The 23136-nt window shown below is 40.0% G+C and overlaps 2 protein-coding genes across 4 annotated transcripts; one reads left to right on the forward strand and one right to left on the reverse strand.

The window, feature by feature from the left end:
* Positions 1-474: 474 nt before the first annotated feature.
* On the forward strand, positions 475-17749 carry LOC137131599 (regulator of nonsense transcripts 1-like). Of its 3 annotated transcripts, none has more exons than XM_067513073.1 (24): positions 476-860; positions 1224-1366; positions 1987-2076; positions 2251-2422; positions 3752-3928; positions 4812-4973; positions 5569-5656; positions 5937-6035; positions 6198-6306; positions 6543-6702; positions 6934-7052; positions 7174-7338; positions 7897-8011; positions 8364-8507; positions 9175-9388; positions 9522-9639; positions 9767-9923; positions 10115-10257; positions 10459-10633; positions 12267-12348; positions 12454-12615; positions 13698-13918; positions 14803-14925; positions 15068-17749. In XM_067513073.1, the coding sequence occupies exons 1-23, from the start codon at positions 690-692 to the stop codon at positions 14920-14922; spliced, it is 3306 nt and encodes a 1101-aa protein (XP_067369174.1). In that variant the 5' UTR covers positions 476-689; the 3' UTR covers positions 14923-14925; positions 15068-17749. The 3 variants fall into 3 exon arrangements, 2 of the variants coding, with proteins under 2 accessions (XP_067369174.1, XP_067369175.1); XM_067513074.1 differs by having other exon boundaries at positions 5569-5653; XR_010915008.1 differs by lacking the exons at positions 13698-13918; positions 14803-14925; positions 15068-17749 and having other exon boundaries at positions 475-860; positions 10843-12348; positions 12454-12520.
* ddx49 (DEAD (Asp-Glu-Ala-Asp) box polypeptide 49) lies at positions 17719-23004 on the reverse strand. Its single transcript, XM_067513075.1, has 13 exons — positions 22745-23004; positions 22337-22460; positions 22129-22214; positions 21841-21962; positions 21199-21386; positions 20261-20401; positions 19839-19914; positions 19686-19762; positions 19409-19506; positions 19214-19288; positions 18732-18820; positions 18251-18322; positions 17719-18016 (listed from the first exon to the last, which is right to left on the reverse strand). Exons 1-13 carry the CDS (start codon positions 22857-22859, stop codon positions 17840-17842), a joined length of 1440 nt encoding a protein of 479 aa, XP_067369176.1. The 5' UTR covers positions 22860-23004; the 3' UTR covers positions 17719-17839.
* Positions 23005-23136: the final 132 nt, after the last annotated feature.

The following is a 23136-nucleotide window of genomic DNA, read 5'->3' on the forward strand; positions in this document are numbered from 1 at the left end:
CTTGTTGATAAGTATAGCTAGAAACACTGTTCAACTTCAAAACGTTCAATTTATAAAGAACATTGTACACTGCTTTTTAATGTTTTATACTTTTATACCTTTAAACATTACGTCATCGGTGACATCTCAGTGACATCACATAATACCTCTGAAGTTTTTGCCTTTGAAGTTTTTTAAGCCTAACTGGCTTTGAAGTTTGCAAAACCAGTATATAAGGAGGGGATATTTCAGCTATTTTAGCAACAGCAAAACTTTCAGCTATTTCAGCAGTTCAGCTTTTTAGCGTTGCTTCTTAAATCCTTTCAGCGCCGAAGCAATTTTTGTTCAAGAATATATTCACTGATGTCTCTTAGCCTTCTATATCCTCGTTACTTGCTCTACAGCAGTTCGTGAATTTGTTTTGATACCAGGATGTACGTTCAGAGTGAGAGCTCCTACCATTGACGATCTGTGTCTACAGCCTACGGGGTAACGTCACGCGTTGAGTGGCGCAGGAAGTCTATCGCCGTCGCTGTTGGACCTGCTGACGCTTTCGAGGTTCCGATCGATTCCATTTTTGTTTAGGTTCAAATTGAGACTCTCATCGTCAGCATATAAACAGGTTATCGATAAATTCACGCGGTGAGGATTTTGGTTATCTTTATACGAATACCAGAAAGCGATCAGTAAAGCGAAAGTTCAAAGTCGAGATGAGTGTGGAGGCGTACGGGCCGAGCTCGCAGACCCTCACCTTCCTGGACACCGAGGAAGCGGAGTTGCTCGGGGCTGACACCCAAGGCTCCGAGTACGACTTCACCGATTTCACCCTCCCAAGCCAGACGCAAACTCAAGGCCAGACCCAGAGCCAGCTGGACAGCCAGGTCTGATACTTTCAATTTTACGAGAAGGCGTTCAACAACGCGGTTTAGTTAGCTAGCTAGCCAACCAAACTATACCGCTGCATGCTATCCCGCTGTTAGCTCATGTTAGCTCAATGCTAGCTAGCAAGCACGTTACGGAAACTCCTAAAGTACAGTTGCCGGTATTTATTTCAGCACACTGGATTTGAACTGTTCGAACAAAACCAATCTTACTTATGCAGCTTCACTGACCAAAGAGAGAACACGGACAACATGACTTATGGCTACTTAGCATTACTGTCTTTCCGGGCTGTCGTCTAGCCGCTAGCTGCTACTCGTTAGCATTTAGTCAGTTTGGTAAAGCCTGTCTATATTTTGCTACAGGTAAATGGTCCTGATGAGGGTCTACACAACGGTGGAGTGGATGACTCTGTGGCCAAAGCCAGCCAGTTGTTGGCCGAGCTAAACTTTGAGGAGGACGAAGAAGACACGTACTACACCAAAGACCTGCCTCTACACGCATGCAGGTACAATACACTGACAGGAGCCACACCACGCCGGAGTCGGTTCCCCTGTTTTAGACGCGGGCTGCTCTTAGCGCCCCCTCGGTAGTTAGGGTTAGGATAAGGTTAGGTTGAAGTTAAGGGATTTGAGGGCTGGATCCACATCTGGATGATGAAGCAAACACAACACCTTGCTGTCTGTTTACGCTAGGTCACAGAGGAAATTATTACAATACATAATGTTTTTCTATGATGAATTTATACTTTGTCTGTCCTTCTTGTTTTCTGTTTGGTACTTTGCTGACTCAAAAATCATCAGTTCATTATCCTTGCTAAAAGCTACTTTTAGTAATTTTTCTTTGTGATGAGCATTATTATACCATTCAAGTTTACAAGTAATCATTCAAACGCATGATTCTTCCACGTTTATGTCCGGTGAATTTTAAATAAACATATTACTTGTAGATACAGTCCTCATCGCCTCCTGTAGTATTAATGTGGAGGTATAAGAAACTATTTTATGTATTTAATCTCTAATTTAGCGTGTTTTCAGTTTAGCATTAGTTTTGGCAAGATAGGGTCCTGTATTTTGATTAAGTACTACAGTACTTTAAATACTGTTTTGATAATTTGTTGTTTTTCAGCTACTGTGGTATTCATGATCCAGCATGTGTTGTTTACTGCAATACCAGCAAGAAGTGGTTCTGTAATGGACGTGGCAACACATCTGGCAGGTTTGTAATTAACCCTGTTCATCTTTTCAGCATTATTTTTTTGTTAAAAACTGAAATGAACTTGAACTGAATGTCTTGGTTTTGTACTGAAAGTCAATATACTATACAGCCCATAAATAAAATTGTTTTCAATTTCATTATTGAACTGTTTGTGTCTTGCTCTTTTACTTCCAGCCACATTGTCAACCATTTGGTGAGAGCTAAATGCAAAGAGGTGACACTGCATAAGGATGGGCCTCTGGGTGAGACGGTGCTGGAGTGTTACAACTGTGGTTGTCGTAACGTCTTCCTCCTGGGCTTCATTCCGGCCAAGGCAGATTCTGTGGTGGTTCTGCTCTGCAGGCAAGTTTTGGCAGCTTTGTACTTCTGCAGACTGTCCTGTAACCACTGAAAAGCAAATGCAGTTTGTTTGCTTAAGATTGTCATCTAGGACAACCTTGAACATCTGCTTTCTTACTTTTTGTACTATAGAACATGAACTGAAAGCTAAATATGCAAATTGATTTGAAACAGGAAGTAAATCAAGGAGTTGTTTAGGTTATCTGTGTTTCAAACCTCTTATCCTTGGATAAGTTGTCATACTTTGTGAGGCACAGGAAACTGATGCAAAGTTCAAATAGCTGAATTTCCTCCCTTGGAAGAGAAATAAAGTCTATTGATCCATCTGTCTTACTCTGAAAAGTAGCTGGAATATTTATGTTTGAAAACAAAACTATAGCCTACTATAATCTATAGATACTGATAATTAATGTAATCTTTTACATTTTAGTGGAGGGAAGAAAAATACAATGGACTCGGTAAACAGACATTTACATCAACAGTGTGGAACTCAAGCTAGCATAATTTTGAGAGTTTTTTGATTGAATTTATTCTGCTCAGCTCAGCTCTCACTGCTTTGACATAACTTTAGTTTGCGCTCTGCCAAACAAGCTTCCATCACTTAAGCTGAGGTCAAGCCTTGCTGCAAAACCTTTAGATATGACCATTTCTGCACTATTGCTAGTGTTATTCAGTGAGTCTGTATCGTGGGAGGCTTTGACAGCAACCTTCTACGGTGAGATAAGTTATGGAGCATGTTTCTCTTTAGAAAATATTTGAGAAATTTTGCATATTGTAGCTTTAAGCATAAAGGTAGCTGCTCTATCCAAGAACAACGGCAAGGAACATTTTACAATTTAAAAGTACAATACACTAGTCTAACTTTAACTGCTACAATACCTCAGCTATATTTTGCAGTATTGTTAGTTGTTATTTATCGGTGTGGTAATTTGGCTACAGTACAAGTTAAATGTTAGGACACATTTTCTGGTTTAATTTAATGGGAAAATGTTTCTAAGTTTTTGAGAGGTATTATGTTGTTGCTAAGGTTGTTAAAAACATTATTACATCACATCTATTTATTAATCTTTTTAAATCTCCACCCACACACAAAAAGTGTTCCTTGGCTTTGTAGTTATTTAGTCTGCAGCTATTGCTTGGGGAAAGTCCCTGCAGATGCCCCCTCACCTGCAAGTAGTACATCCTGCTATGTGGAAATTAATTTAACCCATTCTGTGAATACAAGAAATCAGACAGGGAAATAGATAAAATGCTCTAAGAATAAAATGACTGTAAGCTCGTTTACAGTAATCAGTATGTTCCTGTCTATCTGAAACTTGTATCTTCATGCAGGCAGCCATGTGCCAGCCAGAGTAGCTTAAAAGACATAAACTGGGACAGCTCGCAATGGCAGCCACTGATCCAGGACCGCTGTTTTCTGTCTTGGTTGGTGAAGATCCCATCGGAGCAGGAGCAGCTTCGAGCACGTCAGATCACTGCCCAACAGATCAACAAGTTGGAAGAACTTTGGAAGGCATGTACCTGAAATGCTGGTAGGCTTTATCTCTGCAATAACCTTTCAGAGCAATGGTGCAGCAAACTTCAGGTGATTACCACAGGCTAAAGTCTAATAAGTGACATCTGCTCACAAGTTTGATTGGTATCTGCCTGTGGAAATACTAGTTTTGAAAAAGCGTGAGTGAGCTAGAAGGCAAATCTGTTACACTGTGTCGGACGTTTACGCACGGGAAGCATTTTATTTGCTTAGTGCGCAGAGAGGAGTGTGGCGGAGCCTACAGGAAAACACTGGATAGGAGAAAACGACCACTTAAAACTCCAATAAAACAACAACAGTGTTACCAGTGGGTAAGATATAAAGGGATTGTGTTGCACTTGTATGAAAAACATGGGCACAATAAACAATGTATACACTGATCAGGCATAACATTATTACCACATTTGCAATTTAATGCAATCCAATAAAGTGCCATGAGTTCCATTTTTACAAGGTTTTAATTTCTCAATTTTTAGGTTGAACCTTTCAAAAAGGTTATTGTATCGTGTTTATTTTTAAGGTTGAAGCGGTTGGAGTCGTACTTGAGTTCCTTAAAGGAAGAGGTGGTTCTAATGTTCGTCCTCGTCCAAGTTTAATATGGTGACCAAAACATTATATTTGGTTATAATAAAACTCCACTACCCACTTTGACCATAATAATGTTATGTCTGTTACGTGTATAGAGTTACATTTAGTCGTTTGGCAGATGCTTTTATCCAAAGCAACTTACAAGGAAGGTACGAGAAAAGCAAAAATCAAAGTAAAGGAGAAAACATCAAAGCACAGTTCTTCAGAAAAAGTGTTTCCATTTCATGAGCTGCAACTACAAGTGGGTAATAACTGTAACTTTGTTTTATTTTAGGACAGTCCCACAGCCACCTTGGAAGATCTGGAGAAACCCGGCGTGGATGAGGAACCACAGCATGTGCTGCTGCGCTACGAGGATGCCTACCAATATCAAAACATCTTTGGCCCTTTGGTTAAACTGGAGGCTGATTACGACAAGAAGCTTAAGGAGTCCCAGGTAATTGTGTACTTTTTCCAGGTCCAGGTCACTCTGTAACTGTGGTGTTTCATCCACAGAACACCACAGAAGATCCTTTCTCCCAGTGGCCATTAAACCTTTCAACTCATCCCCCTTCTGTAAAATGGAGGGGGACTAAATGGTCAAAATGAATAAATAGTTTAGTTTTTAGTTTATTTTTATTTATTTTATGTGTACTCCTCTAACTGTGTTTTTTCTTACTTATTGATCAGTAGTTTGTACTTGTTTATTGTCTTGGTAAGGAAAGTGTTTTCCTTTCTTATCTACTTTTCACGTGGAGAGCAGATGTAACAAGGCAAAGACAATTTCCCTATGGGATCAATAAAGTTGTCTGTGGTCTTATGTGTGGATCAGGTTGTATATATAGTTGACATAAATAGAACAAATTAACCCAAATGATTGTTTATCTATACAAGAATAATTTCATTCTTATACTATGATCACATTGCACCGCTAAATAAGAAGCCTTTTCCTCACTGTGGCATAGGTAACACTGAAATGAATATTTTATTTGGTCTCTTTACTTTTGCACATGCTGTGTTAAGTGCAGTTTTTTCTTGTTTTTCTTTTGCAGACTCAAGACAACATAACAGTCAGGTGGGACCTGGGGCTGAATAAAAAGCGGATTGCCTATTTCACACTGCCCAAGACGGATTCAGGTGGTAATTCTCTGAGTTTGATTTCCTCCCTGTGGTTCTATGGAGCAGTTAGACCCCTTTCCAGTTCCCTTCATTCCTCAGAATTGCACGCAACCTCCCCCTAACCCTGCAATTTTATTGGTGGCATGTGTGCTTAGTTTTGTTGTTGCCTGTGTTTGTAGTGGGATCTTGTAGGTGCATGGTACTGTATCATTTGGTTTGTGTACATAGCTCATCCTCTTTAATTTATATGTGGATCATTGAGCATAGAAAGGTTTCTAACTCGTGTCCTTTTGGACGTTAGATATGCGGCTGATGCAAGGTGATGAGATCTGCTTGCGATACAAGGGAGACCTGGCGCCACTGTGGAAAGGCATTGGCCATGTCATCAAAGTTCCTGACAGTATCCTTTACATTGTTAGCAGTTATCCATTGCATTACAGTATCTTCAGGTTTGGCTTATTGCACTGGAACTAATCTCTTATGGCAGTGTCGAATCGTAAGCTATGTGTAGTGAATGTGGCTAACGATCACGCTGGATTTCCTTAACACCTTGTGCTCAAAGACTATGGGGATGAAATAGCCATTGAATTGCGGAGCAGTGTTGGAGCACCGGTTGAAATCCCCCACAACTTTCAGGTGGACTTTGTGTGGAAGTCTACTTCCTTTGACAGGTAGGCAGAAAATAAATTTTCAAGTATGATAGGAATACAAAAATTAACTCCTGATTAATTATCATTACAAGATATAATAAAATCCTTTTTTCTCCCAGTTCACACAAGAAAATGTGCACTTTGTAGGAAATAGTTGATAGTATTTTCGTAGATAGTAGAGCCGTCTTTGTCATTTGTGAAGCATGCGCGATTTAGCAATAAATAACAATGAGTGACTTGTGTATGTGATGCTGCAGGATGCAAAGCGCCCTAAAGACATTTGCAGTTGACGAAACCTCTGTGTCTGGCTACATTTACCACAAACTGCTGGGACACGAAGTGGAGGATGTCACAATCAAGTGCCAGTTGCCAAAGCGGTTCACTGCCCCGGGGCTTCCTGACCTCAATCACTCACAGGTCAGATCTCACTAAACACGAAGTGTCACTGATTGTTTTTGGTTTGTTGTCTTCAATCCATGTTTCAAACAATGTTTTCTGTTTTAACTTAAATGAATAATTTCAGCGTATTTTATCATAGAAATTAGAAACTTCCAAAATTGTATTGTTTGTCTTTTGGGACAGACATTCTATGACTTTGTTTTGTTATGTATTCACAACAGTTCACTTGGAAGTTATTTGCATTTTCAGGTTTATGCTGTGAAAACAGTGCTGCAGAGGCCCCTCAGTCTAATTCAGGGTCCTCCTGGTACGGGAAAGACTGTCACCTCTGCCACTATTGTTTATCACCTTTCCCGACAGGGCAACGGGTAATGATCAGTTTTTCTTTTCTTTATTACACTTAAAGAATCCTAAAATGTAAAATCTTTTGTTATTACAGCAATTGTATTCTACCTAACATTCCCTGTCATAATTCTTTGCATCCTGCAGACCAGTGCTGGTGTGCGCTCCCAGTAACATTGCTGTGGACCAGTTGACTGAGAAGATCGACAAGACTGGACTGAAGGTAGTCAGGCTGTGTGCCAAGAGTCGGGAGGCCATCGAGTCACCAGTGTCTTTTCTGGCTCTGCACAACCAGATCAGCAACATGGACAGGTCAGTGGCATGTAATTGAAGTCCCACTAGCAATTGTTATTATTGCAATTGTTGATTTGTACATAAGTAATGTCATGTGACTAGTATGCAAAATAGGGATATTACACATACCTTATGTCTTTTGTTCTTTAATATTGTTCTTGAACTTAAACTTTTAACTCATATTTTACCACATTCCCCAAACTTGGCACTTTTGTTAGGCACACGGTGTAAAACAGGAATCAAAAAAGTCACTTTAAAGTGAGTTCTTAACACGTCCTTTGGGATTTACAGTTTAATTTTTCATGTCCTCATAAGTATGTAGTTTATTGTGTACCTAAATACCAGGTGTTTAAAAAAAGAATCAAATCTGATTTTTTTTTTTATTGCAGACCTTCCAGTTTGTTGAAATGAAACCAAAGTAAATCTCAAAAAACAGTTGATATGTGTGAATACGAAGCCCTGATTCCTGTTTGCATGGATCTCAACAATAAATGATGTTAACACAAACAAATTGTGTTAAATCTTTTACTGCAATGTAAATTTAGCCTGGTCCAGAATGTGTTATTATGTCCCTAGTATGCCAGAGCTTCAGAAGCTACAGCAACTAAAGGATGAGACTGGAGAGCTGTCGTCTGCTGATGAGAAGCGCTACAGGGCTTTGAAACGCACAGCTGAAAGGGAGCTGCTTATGGTGAGGACATTTTCAAAGCATTGTGTGATATAGCCCAAATTTGAAACTCATAGTTTTTACTAAGAATGATTTCCTATTGGTGCAGTAAATAGATGCAGACCAAAGCTTTTCAGGTTTTCATAGGCCAACAAGACTTTTTATGGAAGTAACTCATTCTACTAGTATTCTAAGTATTCTGTCGAATTAAGAGCTATGTTAATGTCCACTGTGATAACAAGAATGCTTGATGATAATCTTTATTCCCATGTCCTTATGGAATTGACCCTCCTGTGTTTACTACTTTTTTTGTTACTTTATTGTGACTCCCTCCTCCTATTTGGGAATTGAAAGTAAACACCTCTCTGTTGTCTAGAATGCTGATGTGATCTGCTGCACCTGTGTTGGAGCTGGTGATCCTCGTCTAGCCAAAATGCAGTTCCGCTCCATCCTGATTGATGAGAGCACCCAGGCCACTGAGCCTGAGTGTATGGTGCCCGTGGTTTTGGGAGCCAAGCAGGTATACAGCAAATTAAAACTTAATGCTAGAGATGCCCCAAGTATGATGTTAAAACCAGGCATTGCCTTGTTTTCTGTGTGTGTGTGTGTGTGTGTGTGTGTGTGTGTGTGTGTGTGTGTGTGTGTGTGTGTTTGTGTGTATAGAGTGTATCAGTGCTTTCCAACTCATAGCATTTGTTCATGTATTATTTTGTATAATTTCTCAAACTTCAAAAATTTATGTAGAAACTTTTCAGCATTCAGTGTTTGTTTTTGCTGCAGCTACAATTGACAATAACCTGTCAAAAAGAAAGTGTAGCAACACTTGCAGCTACTGCTGCAATATTTGAGAATCCTTTAAGTATCTGTTATATATCTAACAATATTTATTCCATCTCACATACAGTGCAAAATTATTTGTTGTGAATATCCAGAAACAAAAAATATCCATTACCTTAACCAGTCTTGTTCAGAGTCACAGCAATTTACTCTAGTCACCAATGAACCCTATTTTGCATTTCTTTGGACTGTGTGAGGAAATCATAGTACCTGGAAGAAATCCACACAAGCACAAGGGGAACAAGCAAACTCCAAAAAGAAAGGCCACAGCCTTAAAAATGTCTTGTATTGCACAACGATAGTAATTCATTTGTCATGCTGTTGTTCTTATTTTATTTTTTTTCTCCAAGCTCATTCTGGTAGGTGACCACTGCCAGTTGGGTCCTGTGGTGATGTGCAAGAAGGCAGCCAAGGCAGGTCTGTCCCAGTCCCTGTTTGAACGCTTGGTGGTTTTGGGGATCCGGCCAATCCGCCTACAGGTCCAGTACCGTATGCACCCGGCTCTCAGTGCCTTTCCCTCCAACATATTCTATGAGGGATCCCTGCAGAATGGTGTCACTGCAGGTTTGTCAAGATTATGTTGTTCATTATTTCGTTTAAAGGTGGGGAAATGTATTGTTATTGTGGCTACAAAATTAGCAGGTAAAAATTCCTACCAAGACAACGAAACATAATAAAATGTCCAATGTCTCTGCAGCTGACCGGGTTAAAAAAGGCTTTGACTTCCAGTGGCCACAGCCAGATAAACCCATGTTCTTCTATGTGACTCAGGGCCAGGAGGAGATTGCCAGCTCTGGCACCTCTTACCTTAACAGGTATCATCACACTTTTTAAGTTAGATCAGAAATTTCACTGAATTTCTGGCTGGGAAAGTGCTAAATGAAGCCATACTAGGGGAGGCTTATACACAAATCATTTAAATGTTTTGTGGACTGTTTAAAGGACTGAGGCTGCCAATGTAGAGAAGATTACCACTAGACTGCTTAAGGCTGGAGCCAAACCTGACCAGATCGGCATCATTACCCCATATGAGGGTCAGCGCTCCTACCTGGTCCAGTACATGCAGTTCAGTGGCTCCCTGCACACCAAACTCTATCAGGTACAACAAAGACCACACACACCAAATCACACCAATTTAGAGATGCTTAAAGTACATTTAAATTCAGATTGACTTCTTCATTATTTACGTAAGATCACTTGATGTTTTGTCACTGTGTCTGTGGTGTTGGAATATTTTTCTCTTACAGTGCAATCATGTCTCATCATGTCTTTTGTCATGTTTCACTTTAGCAAGTGGAAATTGCCAGTGTGGACGCCTTCCAGGGCAGAGAGAAAGACTTTATCATCCTTTCTTGTGTCCGTGCGAATGAACATCAGGGCATCGGCTTCCTAAATGACCCCCGGCGTCTCAATGTGGCCCTGACCAGAGCCAAGTAAAAACCTCAGAAATGTTGGGATAGCTTGTAGCCACTCATTATTTTATGGTTTTGTATAGTAGAAATAATCAGAAAACCAAAATTTCACATAAAATTGTTCCTATATAATTTTAAAGATGCTATTACAAAAATTCAGTTGATAGTGATTCTGTGCAGAACTTTGAACCCATCCCTGTTCATCTGTCTCATGTATTGCAGGTATGGGGTCATAATTGTAGGGAACCCCAAGGCTCTCTCTAAGCAGCCGCTGTGGAACAACCTGCTGAACAACTACAAGGAGCAGAAGGTTCTGGTGGAGGGGCCCCTCAATAACCTCAGGGAGAGCCTCATGCAGTTCAGCAAGCCCCGCAAGCTGGTCAACACTATCAATCCTGTGAGTATAATAAGTTAAGTGCACCCATCAGGCTATGGAGAAAAAGTAAATGTGGCAAAAAATCAGTTTTGAAGTGTTTAACAAGTGGTGTCTTAGTCCCCCTCCTCTATTGAGAATGGGTCATTTTAGTCTGAAAAAATGAATTTAATTCTTAACACCTTTCTTGTCCTGAATGCAGATGTTTCTGTCTTCAAACCCTTGTCTTTCAGATGCAAATGGACTGCTGAGTCTTGGCTCTCCTATGTTGTGCCATGTGTTTGTGAAGTGGTTGTTTAGTTCTACATCTTTACATTCCTCACTGCATTAGGTTGCATATTACTAAGCTTTGCCTATGTCTGGATGTTTAGTACTTTGGGGGGGGGGGTCAGAACTGTAGAAGCCCTTTGGGTGAGAGTTGAAACTACAAGCAAGTCCATCTGCCACTGATCAGCCACGACTGAGTCCCTTCAAAGATTTCGTTTAATTTAGATTTACGTGGAGATTTTATCAATCAAACCGTTAATCAAGAAAATAACCCAATTTATTTTATACTCAAAGATAAACGACTTTAGTGGTTGCCACATCCGAATGTGTTCCACATGTTGAATTGGCATATTTTTTTCATACTCAAAGATAAACGTCCATGTAACGCACAAATGCTCCACTCGCACTCATTTCAAAACAAACAAACAAAAAGAAAACGCCTCACACATTATTATATCTAAAATATCAACTATGATGCCAGTGACTCAATAGTGCAGATGTAAACAGAGCTCAGCTTTAAGTTTGTCAAAACTGATATAATCACATTTTCAGACCCTGAAAACTCTTAGTAGCATTGAATTTAATGAAATTTAATGAAATTGTGAGCCAATCCTCAGCAACTACTGAAGACCAACACTGTTAGGACCAAAATCACCCAATAAGCTGCATACACAAGATGGTTAATAAGAAAATTACCAACCATACAACATGTATCACATTTATTTAACTGCACTCATAGATCATCTATGTAAACAAACAACAGCTTTTGGCTTGTCCCTTCAGGGAGTCGCCACAGTGGGACATGTTCCACATGTTGATTTGGCATGTGCCGGATAGCCCTCCTGCCGCTACCCTTTTTTTTTTCCCCCCCATTTTTTTTTGTCCGGGCTCAGGACCAGCACCAAGATGGCTCTGCAGGGCTATACCTGGTGGGGTGGGATTCGAACCCGCTACCTTCTGCATCCCAACTCAATGCTCTACCACTGAGCCACTGAGCCACCAGGCTCAGATCATCTATATAAACATTAGAGGGAAAAGGAAATAAAAGGCTACCTTGCCAAACACCATTGTTCACATGAAAACATTTCTGATTTTTTACTCGTCGTCTGATGACTATACCAAAACTCTGACTAGAAAACTTGGAGACACTCTGACACAGTTTAATAAATAATTTTTCAGGATTTATGTGGTCAAAGGCTTTAGACGCATCTATAAAACAAATAAAAACTAGAATTTTGCTCAATATATATTTTTATTTCTTTTAGGGCAAAAATACACATATCAGTACCATGTTTTTGTTTAAAGCCAAACTGATTATCCGTGGTAAATCAGGGGCAAGCCGATAAAGTATGCAACTGTTCTAATGCTGACTATTTATGGTTTATTTTAGGGGGGACGGTTTATGAGCACTGCAATGTATGATGCCCGTGAGGCCCTGATTCCTGGCTCTGCCTATGACCGCAGCAATGCTGGTATTTGTTCATTTACTTTTTACTTATTCATTTACTTGTATTTATTTGGTCGTGTTTACTGAATACAAAACTGACTTTTTTTTGTCTTTTTCTGCATTCTTTCAGCTGGGCGTCCATCCAGCATGTACTTTCAAACTCACGACCAGATTGGAATGATTGGGACCGGCCCCAATCACATGGCTGGTATGAATATTCCCATACCCTTCAACCTGGTGATGCCACCCATGCCACCACCCACCTACCTGGGTCCGACCAATGGACCTGCAGGTACAGTAAAGTGCTGAGATGGTCCTGAGGTTTGGCTCTGAGTGACAAATATGACTATGTTACAAGACAGTACTATGAAATGCAGTGTTAATCTGGAGATATTCTATATGTTGAGACATTTTAAATTCTGATATCTAGCAGTGTCCCATGCTTGGATAGGTCACAGTACTTGCATTAACTTGGGGCAAACTACAGTCTTGACTAAAGTTTCTTCCTCACAAAAAAACACGTGCTATCAACTACACATATATAGAGATCTCACAATCCATGAGTCAAGTTTTAGGAACAACAGTGTTTCCCACGGGAGTTTGTGAGACTGGTAAGTGGACCTCAGACCCTCTGGGAATTCTGGGGTCATGCTCCCCTGAAGGAATATTTTGGGTAAAAACAGGTTCACAACAAAGTAAAATTAAGAGGCTAAATATATGAAGATCTGGGTGTTCTTGTAAACATATTTGTGCTCATGTAATTTTATCATGAATACAGTATATCGTATATAACAGCCATCTGTATACTTACATTTGTTATAGGGGAACTGGGCTCCCTAAAAGAATATATAGCGGCACAATTATTTATCCAACCAGAATTCAGTACTTTGGTACAAACATTTAATAAGCTGATGGCAGCTGATGTGAAATCAGACAGTTTGCTTTAGAACTACAGAAACAGTCCACCCTAAATATTCAGCAGAGTGATGCATCTCACCTTGTAAATTTTGGTTTTGACGCTCAGTGGTGACATGCTGAATCATGTTTCTCTACTGACTTGAAATGAGCATGCACACCTGACAACAGTTTTAATTTGGCTGGTCATCAGTTTTAGTCTTTGCCTTTTGTGTTAACATCAGGCAGTGAGCGCTGTTCTGAGATTCACATCATTTATGTTCTTTGAGGTTATGTGAAGTTTGCAAATAGGCTGACACAAAACACAACCTTAGAAATTTGTTATGTTACTTAAGTATAAAGATATTTTTGGCTCGCTGTATGAAATTGATTATGGCTTGCCGCCACAGTCAAGGTAATTAATAGGAAACAGAAATCTCTGACCACCTGTTTCATCTATACTTCTATCCTTCATGTAAGGTCGTGGGGCTATGAAGGGTAAGCCTGGACGTGGTGGGCGGCAGAGGCTCCGTGGCTCAGGAAACCAGGGTGCCAGTCAGGGTAATGGACCAAACAGCCAGGCCAGCCAGGATGGGGCATCCCAGTCGTTCTCCCAGGGTCCACTGACACAGGGCTACATCTCAATGAGCCAGCCCTCTCAGATGAGCCAGCCTGGCCTCTCCCAGCCGGAACTCTCACAGGTAACAAATTCCTGTTACCGAAGCCTCTTTCCCACATAAAATGCAGACATTGTTCAGAGCTGTCATTTCAACACACAACGGAAGATTTTCCAAGTTAGAAGCGTATTCACTGGAGAAACACTGCCTGATTTCAATGAAGGTTCAGCAGCTACAAGAGGCACAACCTAGAGGAAAAGTTATGCTGCGTTTTCTTCACAGCACATCAGAGCCGTGCGTTTAAAAAAAAAAAAAAGACATTTTGGCAGTGGCCTGATAGAACCATTGTCAATGCCCATTTTCTAGCTCTAAACAATTCGGGATAGAGCAACAAGCTCTCCCCACGCACAGACTAGTTCACATAATCCAGACTTTGTATTAGGGGGTTCGCTGATTAAAACTCCTGGTAATCTCCGGAGAGTCACACTCAGAGTTGCGATTTTGACATCTGTCCCATCCTTTATTTTCTTTGTAGGATATCTCTTTGACAAAATACTTTTTATTAACAATGTAACAGCTGTTAGACCAGTGTCAGAAAGCACCACATAAAAATCACCAAATAATACAGTAGTGTCAAACCCTAGAATAGTGGTACCAACCTGAGGATGCCATCTGTGTCTGCAGTATGTAAACAAATTGGGGTCAGTGAGTGCACCTACTTCTTAGGGTATGAAAATAAGACTTGGGATATGAAAAACCATTGTTTGAATAATTCATTGGATAGCTCATTGTTTATTATCTCCACATATCCAATTCTTCATTATGTAAAACTAACTGTCTTAAAATGTAATGGTTTTTATAGCATTTTTAACAATATAAAGTTCAGTTATTAGATTTAAAAGATAAATTTAGAGAGGTTTAAGGAATCTCCTGTCTGAAGACGTTGTTTCTGTGCTTCTGTTCTCTAGGACAGCTATCTGGGCGACGAGTTTAAGTCCCAAATTGATGTGGCTTTGTCCCAGGACTCCACTTATCAGGGTGAACGTGCATACCAGCATGGTGGTGTGACTGGACTGTCACAGTACTAAAGTGTAAGTACCTAAAGGGTGTCAAAAAAATCCTAAAAAAGCTGTTAAGCTGTAATTGAAAAAATGTGGGCAAACTTCTCAGCTGTTTTGACTCTTTAGTTCTCTTGATATGACTCTATGAAAAACAAATTCTCATGTCTTGCAGGTTGCTTAAAGAAGGGAGCTAGGCTTGAGCTGAGCTTAGTTCATCAGCTTTTTAATCTGGGAAATAATAAAAACATAAAACGGATACCTGTTTTCCTCTGCTACAACCGAAGCACCACCGAGTGAAAGCGACGGGATAGCGAAACCAAACAAACGACCAGCGAGAGAAATAAGAAGGTACAAAAAGACAGCACTAACAGACGGGCAGGGAGGTAGCAAGAAAGTCTGAGTGAACAAGCGAGAGGCAGGAACCCGATGCCCGTGCAGAGTGAATAAAGGAAGTAGAGAAGGTGGCGCGTGTGGTCGAGGTGTGGAGGGAAACAGGAGAGATCTCAGCGGTCTCTCATGGGAATCCAAATGAGGCTCAACTCTCAACCAGTATAATCTAACCAATCCCCTCCACCTTACGGCCTCCAGGAAAGAAAGGGAAAGCTCCTAGTGTTTACACTCGTCTTCAGGTGAGGACCAAAGCTTTCCAGTTAAATTTGAACAACTCTTTCTTCAAACCTGGATGGACATGGTTACACAAAGCCTTCCATCAGGCATTACAAAGCCCCCATGTAAAATGTTGGTTGGTTGCCCAACCTGTATGATGTCCCAGACAATTTTAAATTAGGTTTATCATGGGAGGAGAGCGGCACCAACAATCATCAACTGGACCCAAAACCTCAGAAGCCTCTGTAGGAAGCACTCTGTCGACACACACTGTCGAAAAGGAAATAAAAACGTTTCTGTGCTTGAATTTGATATTAAAGAGCCTTGAAATGAAATACCTTTGATTTGCCTTGAGAACCACTGGCTCAGTCACAAGGTCTTTAATGGGGTAGTTTTGACCACATGTCAGTGGTGGAATGGCACTGGGATTTCGGACAGTTTTTTCAAGGCATGACTCGCGAGTCCCACTGACATCGCGATCATTATGGGACAGTTTTTCTTCTCTGAAGTACCTTTCTTATCACAGAGCACAAAATTGCAAAAAAGGCATTGAAACTATCAAACATGACCAGCATTGGATATTTAGCTTAGTGTCATTTGATGTTTCAACGAAAGCTTTTTATTTTAATATTTTTGAAACCAGGGGTTGTTGTCCCACTGTGCTTCATGACCAGATGTTTTTTGTTTTTTTTTATTACTCTTGCGAAAAAATTGGCAAATGCTTGAATGCTTTGCATTCAACTCACTCATCCTCAACACACAAATTCCTGCTTACAATGAAATAAATAAAATAAGTGGAAACGAGGATGACAGCAGTTAACCCACCACAGGTAAGGAGTGGAAAAGGAAGGTGGCTGAGGGGATGTTAGTTAGTAAAACATGTTCAGGTCATTGCCAGGGTAATACGTTGCAGGGAAACTTGGCTTGAGGACTTTTATTCCCAAAAAGAGTTGACCCAGTGTCATTTCACACAGCAATTTGATTTGTGAATGTTCAACTGTTAGATCAACAGCCATGTTGGTGACTATATTACCCAGCCACACAGTAAAATCTTAGATTTATGGATAATCGGGATTGAAAATTCATTTAACTCTCAGATGTTCCCCATTATATTAAAAGCATCTTTTTAAAATTTTGTGTGGATTAAAATTACTTTTTAGTTGCGGTTACAGTGGACATGCCATCAGCTTCAATTGCATGATGGCAGAGAGAAAAGTGAATGACAAACCTAAATCAGTGCCTATGACCCTAACCCATCACCTTCAACAGCTGCAGCACAAGCATGAATGTAGTTAAATTAAACTACCAGCATATAAATAACCTTCCAGACACCAGAGGGCTCAAGAATCCTACAGAAAAGGACTAGTTATATATATATTTTTGTTAAGAAAAATATAAAGGTATTGAGGTTAGTGAGTTTAGCAGCTGGGTTGTGTAAAGGATGGGCTGATGAAAAGCCACCTTCCTTCTCTGTGGGGTAAAACAAAGGCTGGTAGAATTTTTGTTTCATTCTGTGGACTAGATTGTGAAAAGCTGCTTTGCCTGCATTGTGTTTCTCGTGATTTGTGTGGATCCTAAACCCTCTTCATGGAGAACTTTGTGAACCAGAACATTGAGTTGATCCAAACTTGGCATTTGTCAGATGATTTGCTGCTTTGAGCATTTTGTTTTTCCCTTTAGTTGGTTGATAGTCTTTTTGTGTGTTTTCTTTAAAATTTTGTATCTTCTCAAATTGTCCGATGGATTGTAGTTTTGTAACTCTTCCAGGAAATACGCTTTCTGAACACATTAAGAATGTACTCCACTGTTGTTTCTCACCTGGTCATTACAGCAGGTATGTGACAATCATGTTGTGAGTAGATGTCAGTTTAATTGACTTAAACGTAGTTTTGTTTTGACATTTGTGCAGAGCTTTCATCTGTGCGATTAATTTCGCATATTGGCCCATTTCCCCGAATTCCTACCATGTTATAGCTTTAAAAACCTGCTGCAGTAAAATTATTGCTTTTGTGTTGTTCCATCTTCTGAGCCACAACAAATTGCAACGTGGATTAATCATTGAAATGTTTCAGTTGTAGATTAAGCATTTGCATCCAAACTCTTAATTCTCACAAACAGATGAAATTAATGGACTTGAGATCTCATGTGATGTAAATATCAATTTGAAACCATGATTATTTGCAGTGAAGTTGCATCACATTACATTGAATTCCTTGTTAAACTGAATAAATAAAGTTTGTCAACTTGAGTTTTTTTTTTTTTTTTAAACAAATGGTGACATTTATTTAAAGATATTGCACAGTAATGAAACTTAGTATATACATGAAAAGGAGCAGTTTTAGGCTGTTTCCTGTGCTGCTTTTTTCCTCTTCATTTGTTTTCTCTTGGTCAGTTTCTTTTTCAGCTGTCTGTGTTTTTGTCTCTGAATGTTCTCTTGAATTTTCTGTTTGAACTTCTTCTTCTGGCTCTTGATCTTTTCTAGCTCAGCCTTCCTTTTGGCCTCCAGGTCAGGATCCTGAACAGAACACACAGCACTTTGAGTAATCTAATGGGAGCATGTCGATGTCAAAAGTTAGGAATGAAAATATACGTATATACCCGGCAGGAATGGTACACATTGGTGCCACATAAAGGGAGTAACAGTTAATTCAGGCTCAATTCTAGGTTTATCATAGTAGTACTTATATTAAATTCACTTTTGCTGGTGTGAGATTTTAGACATGTTTAAGGGTTATGGAAATGCACTTGCCTTTCCCTCTAGAATCAGCTGTTTCCTCTTGTTGATCTCCTTTTTCTCATCAAAGTCTGTTGACTCGAGTTTCTAAAAACACAAATTAATCGTTACAGATTTACCTTTTAGGTTAACTACCTGTCAGCACAAAGTGGTTAAAATCAGCTCCACCTTTACCAATCGTGACCTCTGAGCCTTGTTTTAATTTTTTATTAGTTAATGTAGATGTTTAATTACAAGTTTTGTTTAAAATGCAGTGTAGAAGTAAAATGTAAATGATCTGCTCAGTACTTTTACTTGAGAAAAACATCTGAAGATATACTTGCAGTGGAGAATTGTGTAGGCCACTTGTGTATTGACTTCGTGTACTTCTATCTCTGACCTTTGTCCCCCATTAACAAGACCATCAGTGTTAATGTTGCGGTTGATATGGTGTATATTGACTTTTAGAATTTTTTTTAAGCTGGAATTGAAATGTGAAGAAAAGAGGCAGTCGTACTATTTCACACTCCCGTCTAGTCACGTTAACCTGCGTGAGGATCTTATGGACTTCCTTCTCCTCCACAGGGTACTCCTTTAGTTTGGTCTCTGTAGAAACACAACAGACAAACATATTTGCACCCAAATAGAAGCTATAGAATGGCAGTGTATTGTCTCCTTATCAGTCTCCTAAACTTTCCTATCCTTGGTACATCCTAGATGTACTACACAAAATGTGCTGATAGTATTAGCCCTTAAATTTAGGTCTATTTTCCCACGATTAGCGAAGGAAAAGGATTCGGTTGAACAGCACTTTTAAATTCAAATGGATAAAAACTAAATTTGACCAGGGTGCATTGCCTCTAAAGTAAACGAGATGTTCACCAAAACCAACAGTTAAGTTGAAACTGATTTTGCATCAGTCTATAAAGGCAATGATGATTTTCCTGCAAGTCATATGTTCTTTTTAGTCTTTAGTCTAACAATTCCTAACTGACTTACGAATCTTTTCTTCGATGGAGTGGACCAGATGAATGTCGTACTGCGTCACCAGTGTGATGGACACTCCGTTCCTCCCTACGGGAGGAGGAAATCATGTCATGCATGAGCTACATTTAGTTTAGATATGTAAAGCTACAAATACGTTCATCATTTGAGGATCAACGTGTCTCTAAAGTAAACGAAGGCAGACAGCACCTGCTCTTGCTGTTCGTCCGACTCTGTGGATGTAGATCTTGGGAAGGCCAGGGGTGTTGTGGTTAATGACAACCTGGACAGTTGGAATATCCAAACCCCTGTCAATTGGAGACAACCAGAATAGCAACATCAAAATGCGGTGATCACAACCCAAGCTACAGCAGTTTGAATGATCTTAGCCAAACACATTGCTACTTTGGGAAAATAATAAATCATTCAATGAACAGGGCAAATGTTTAAATAACAAAGAACAATGGTAGCTCTGTGGAGCTTTTACCTGGCAGCCACATCTGTTGCAATCAGGATTTTATAGACACTGGCTTTGAACTTGGCGAGGTTTGCAAATCGTTGTTTCTGGAGAACATAGGTAGTTATTAGTAATCAGGAGGCAGTTTGTGCCAAAGGGATGATGGTGGAGCCAAAGTCCCACCTGTTTCATCATGGAGTGCAGAGAGATTGTTGGAAAGTTGAATTCCCGCAACATCATGGTGAGTATTTGACAGTTCCTGAAAAAAACAAAACAATAAAAGCTAAAAAGTATGGCCTTTGTAATATTTTATTCCCTGCTTATACAAAGGTTTAAGGGGTCTGGTGTCTTGGTGTAGAGCATTGGGTTGGAATGCAGAAGACCAAGGGTTCGAATCCCACTCCACCAGCCAGTCCCGATCCCGGACAAATCGGAGGGTGTGGTATCACGTTACAATTATTGTGGAGTTTAACTAATAACATGTTGGCAGATTGTCCACAATGAACATTTTACTATAGCTGCTGGTTTTTCATCTGACTGTGCTGCTCTAGACTGTAAAGGCTGCACATAGTACACAGCCTCTGAATGACATCTGGACTTCTTACTTGCATGTGTTTGTGAAGATGATAAGGGACCAGTCATCGTGTTCATCAGTGAACTTCTGGATCAAGTGGATAAGGTAGGCGTCCTTCACCTTCTCAGGAGTGAGAATGTACCTCTGGTCTAGCTCCTCCACGGTCCGTGTCCTGTTAACAATATGATGATTTAGGGTTCCAAGTAGATGTTCTCAGAGGTTAGATTATGGTTAAATACTAAAATGTTAAAAAGTGAAAACAGCGTAGCACTGGTTAAAACCATGACAGCCTCGGTGCTGCGGTCATGAAAACATGAACCAAAATGAACAGGAGTTCAAATTTAACAACCACACAGCCAAGCCAAGACTGCTTTTTATATGTGTTGGAAAACTACATTCACATATTTTATTATTACATTCAAATAAGAGGTTGTATATTGTTGCTGAAAAAAAACTGCACAGCAATATTTCTGAATTCTGTTTTATGTTGGATTCAATCTCACTCTTCCTAAAGTAATCTTCCAAGAGAATACAGGGTCATTACATTTTCTGTTCCACATCACAAACCTCTTTAAAGGCTTTATTGCAAATCTGCATCTGCAATTTGTGCATATCACTACCCTGGAAATCACCTTAAGGATAGTAAATCAAACAGTCAACCACTCTTGATATTTCTGCCCCCTTTATTTGTATGACATCAAAAAAGCATTTGCGCAACTGATGCATTGGATTGATTTGTTGCCGTTCAGACCAGATGCAAACTGAGCTTCCAAACTGCTCCCATTTTATAAATTGCATACAAAGAAATCTGCCACAGAATGACTTAGAAACTAGGCACAAAAGCAAATATGACTGTTTTCCACCTTGTTTACAGCAGCAATCTCTAGATAAGATGCAGGTTTTTCATTCTTCCTCATAATTTTCTTAATATTGCTCTATACAGCCTCTCAACATTTGCAGGTTACTCACTCTGACTTGCTCTCCCAGAAGAATGGTTTGTTCATAGCAATGTTCTTCAGCTCATGCAGTGTGTCTGTGAGCGTAGCGCTGAACAGCAGCGTCTGACGTTTAGCCGGTAAAATCTCCAGAATCCCCTCCAGGTCTTTGGTGAAGTCAGTACAGCCCTGCTCCAACAGCCGGTCTGCCTCATCCAAAATCTGACAAACACAAAGAAAAATAATTATGAAACTATTCTCCAATTATTTCATAATTACAGACACACAACTAGTTTCTTCAATACAAATACTAAATGCGTATCTGTGGATTTAAGATTATTTTGGTTATAAAATTGGTTTAATTGTAGTTTAAACAAACAAACAAAAAAATTAATTAATTAAATTAATTAATTAGTTATACCAATTTCAGTTCTGTATTTTAATTCTACAGACTTATGAGATCTTCTACAAATGCCACCACATCAGCACCTGCAGTTTCATTGGCTGTTTATATGTAGATACAACATACAAAAAAATTATATTTAACAGGGAATAGAACAAAACACTGCGTGTGCGCAGTTTAACCAAGTATTTGCTACAGAGTCTTTGGAAAAACACAGCTAAATATATCCAGAATATATGAGATAAAGGAAAAACGAGCAACCCCTGATCTCACCAGGAACTTGATCTTGCTCATGCTGAAGGTGTTGGAGCTGCGGATGTGATCGGCCAGTCGGCCAGGCGTTGCTACAACCACATGTGGCTGGTTGGAGAGCTCCAAGGCCTGTGTCACCATGTCTGTCAGTAACACAGCAGAGACAATACTAAGAATTTAACAGTGGCTGGCAGCAATGTTTACTTCCTTTTCTTCAGAAGCACTGCCACCAAACAAATAAATTTAATATCATATGCAAAAATGCCCTGTGCAGCCACTGATACCCAGAGTTTCTAAGCATGTAGTTACCCATTCCACCAACAATGATGCAGTCTCGCAGACCAAGAGGCTTCCCAAGGACTCGGAACTGCTCTGCAATCTGATAAGCCAGCTCCCTGCATCACATCACATTTAAAACTTAAATATTTCCTAACATCTTGTTTGTCTTAACAGAGATTTACTACTTTCGGTTTGTGTTTTGTACCGAGAAACTTAAAATGTGCATGTGAGCCCTGACCTGGTAGGGGTGAGCACCAGGCAGAAGATGCCATATGGATCTTCTGACAGTTTTTGCAGCACTGGCAGCACAAATGCTGCCGTCTTCCCACTTCCAGTCTTGGCACAGCCCATACAGTCCCGACCTGTGTGTAAATAAGAAGACACCTTCAATCACCGGCTCCAAGTTTGGGTTTACTGTGGAATATGCCCTCTGACTAACTATAGGGGTCTGCATTCAAGGCATGATTATTTCCTGTTCAAATGGAGCGAGCGAGCGAGCGACACACACACACACGAAGATTTAAATGAGTTCCTACTTCTCGCCAACCTGCTAATGATTACCACATAGATGTTTTAAGCTCTGGCTTATGCTTATCGTAACTAATATTTCACCCATAGCGGGTGTAGGTTTATCAGCCTGTCCTACCTTCCAGGATAGCTGGCACGCAGTTTTCCTGCACAGGAGTTGGTTTGTTGATTCCCAGCTGTTTGCACTGTTTAACCAGCCATTCTGAGAGGCCCAGCGACAAGAAACTGTCCATTACAAGTCAATATCGTTCTCCGAAATTGATCACAACATACACGCACTACTTTAAATGGTGAAACAAAAATGAAGTCGCTCTATTTTAACGCAGAATAAATCATCCTCGTGTGTGACTTGACGGGTCGCTGTATGATTACGTAGCAACACGAGGATGACGTATTCGCCTTCTTCTTCTAGTGGACACAGCGACGCGTTGCGGCCCTCAGCTGGTCAAACGTTGACACTGACAACCCTAAAAGTATTAACAGCAGGAATGTGAATCATAGCTTTTGGCA

Source organism: Channa argus, chromosome 8, assembly GCF_033026475.1.
Source record: "Channa argus isolate prfri chromosome 8, Channa argus male v1.0, whole genome shotgun sequence".
Lineage (NCBI taxonomy): Eukaryota > Metazoa > Chordata > Actinopteri > Anabantiformes > Channidae > Channa > Channa argus.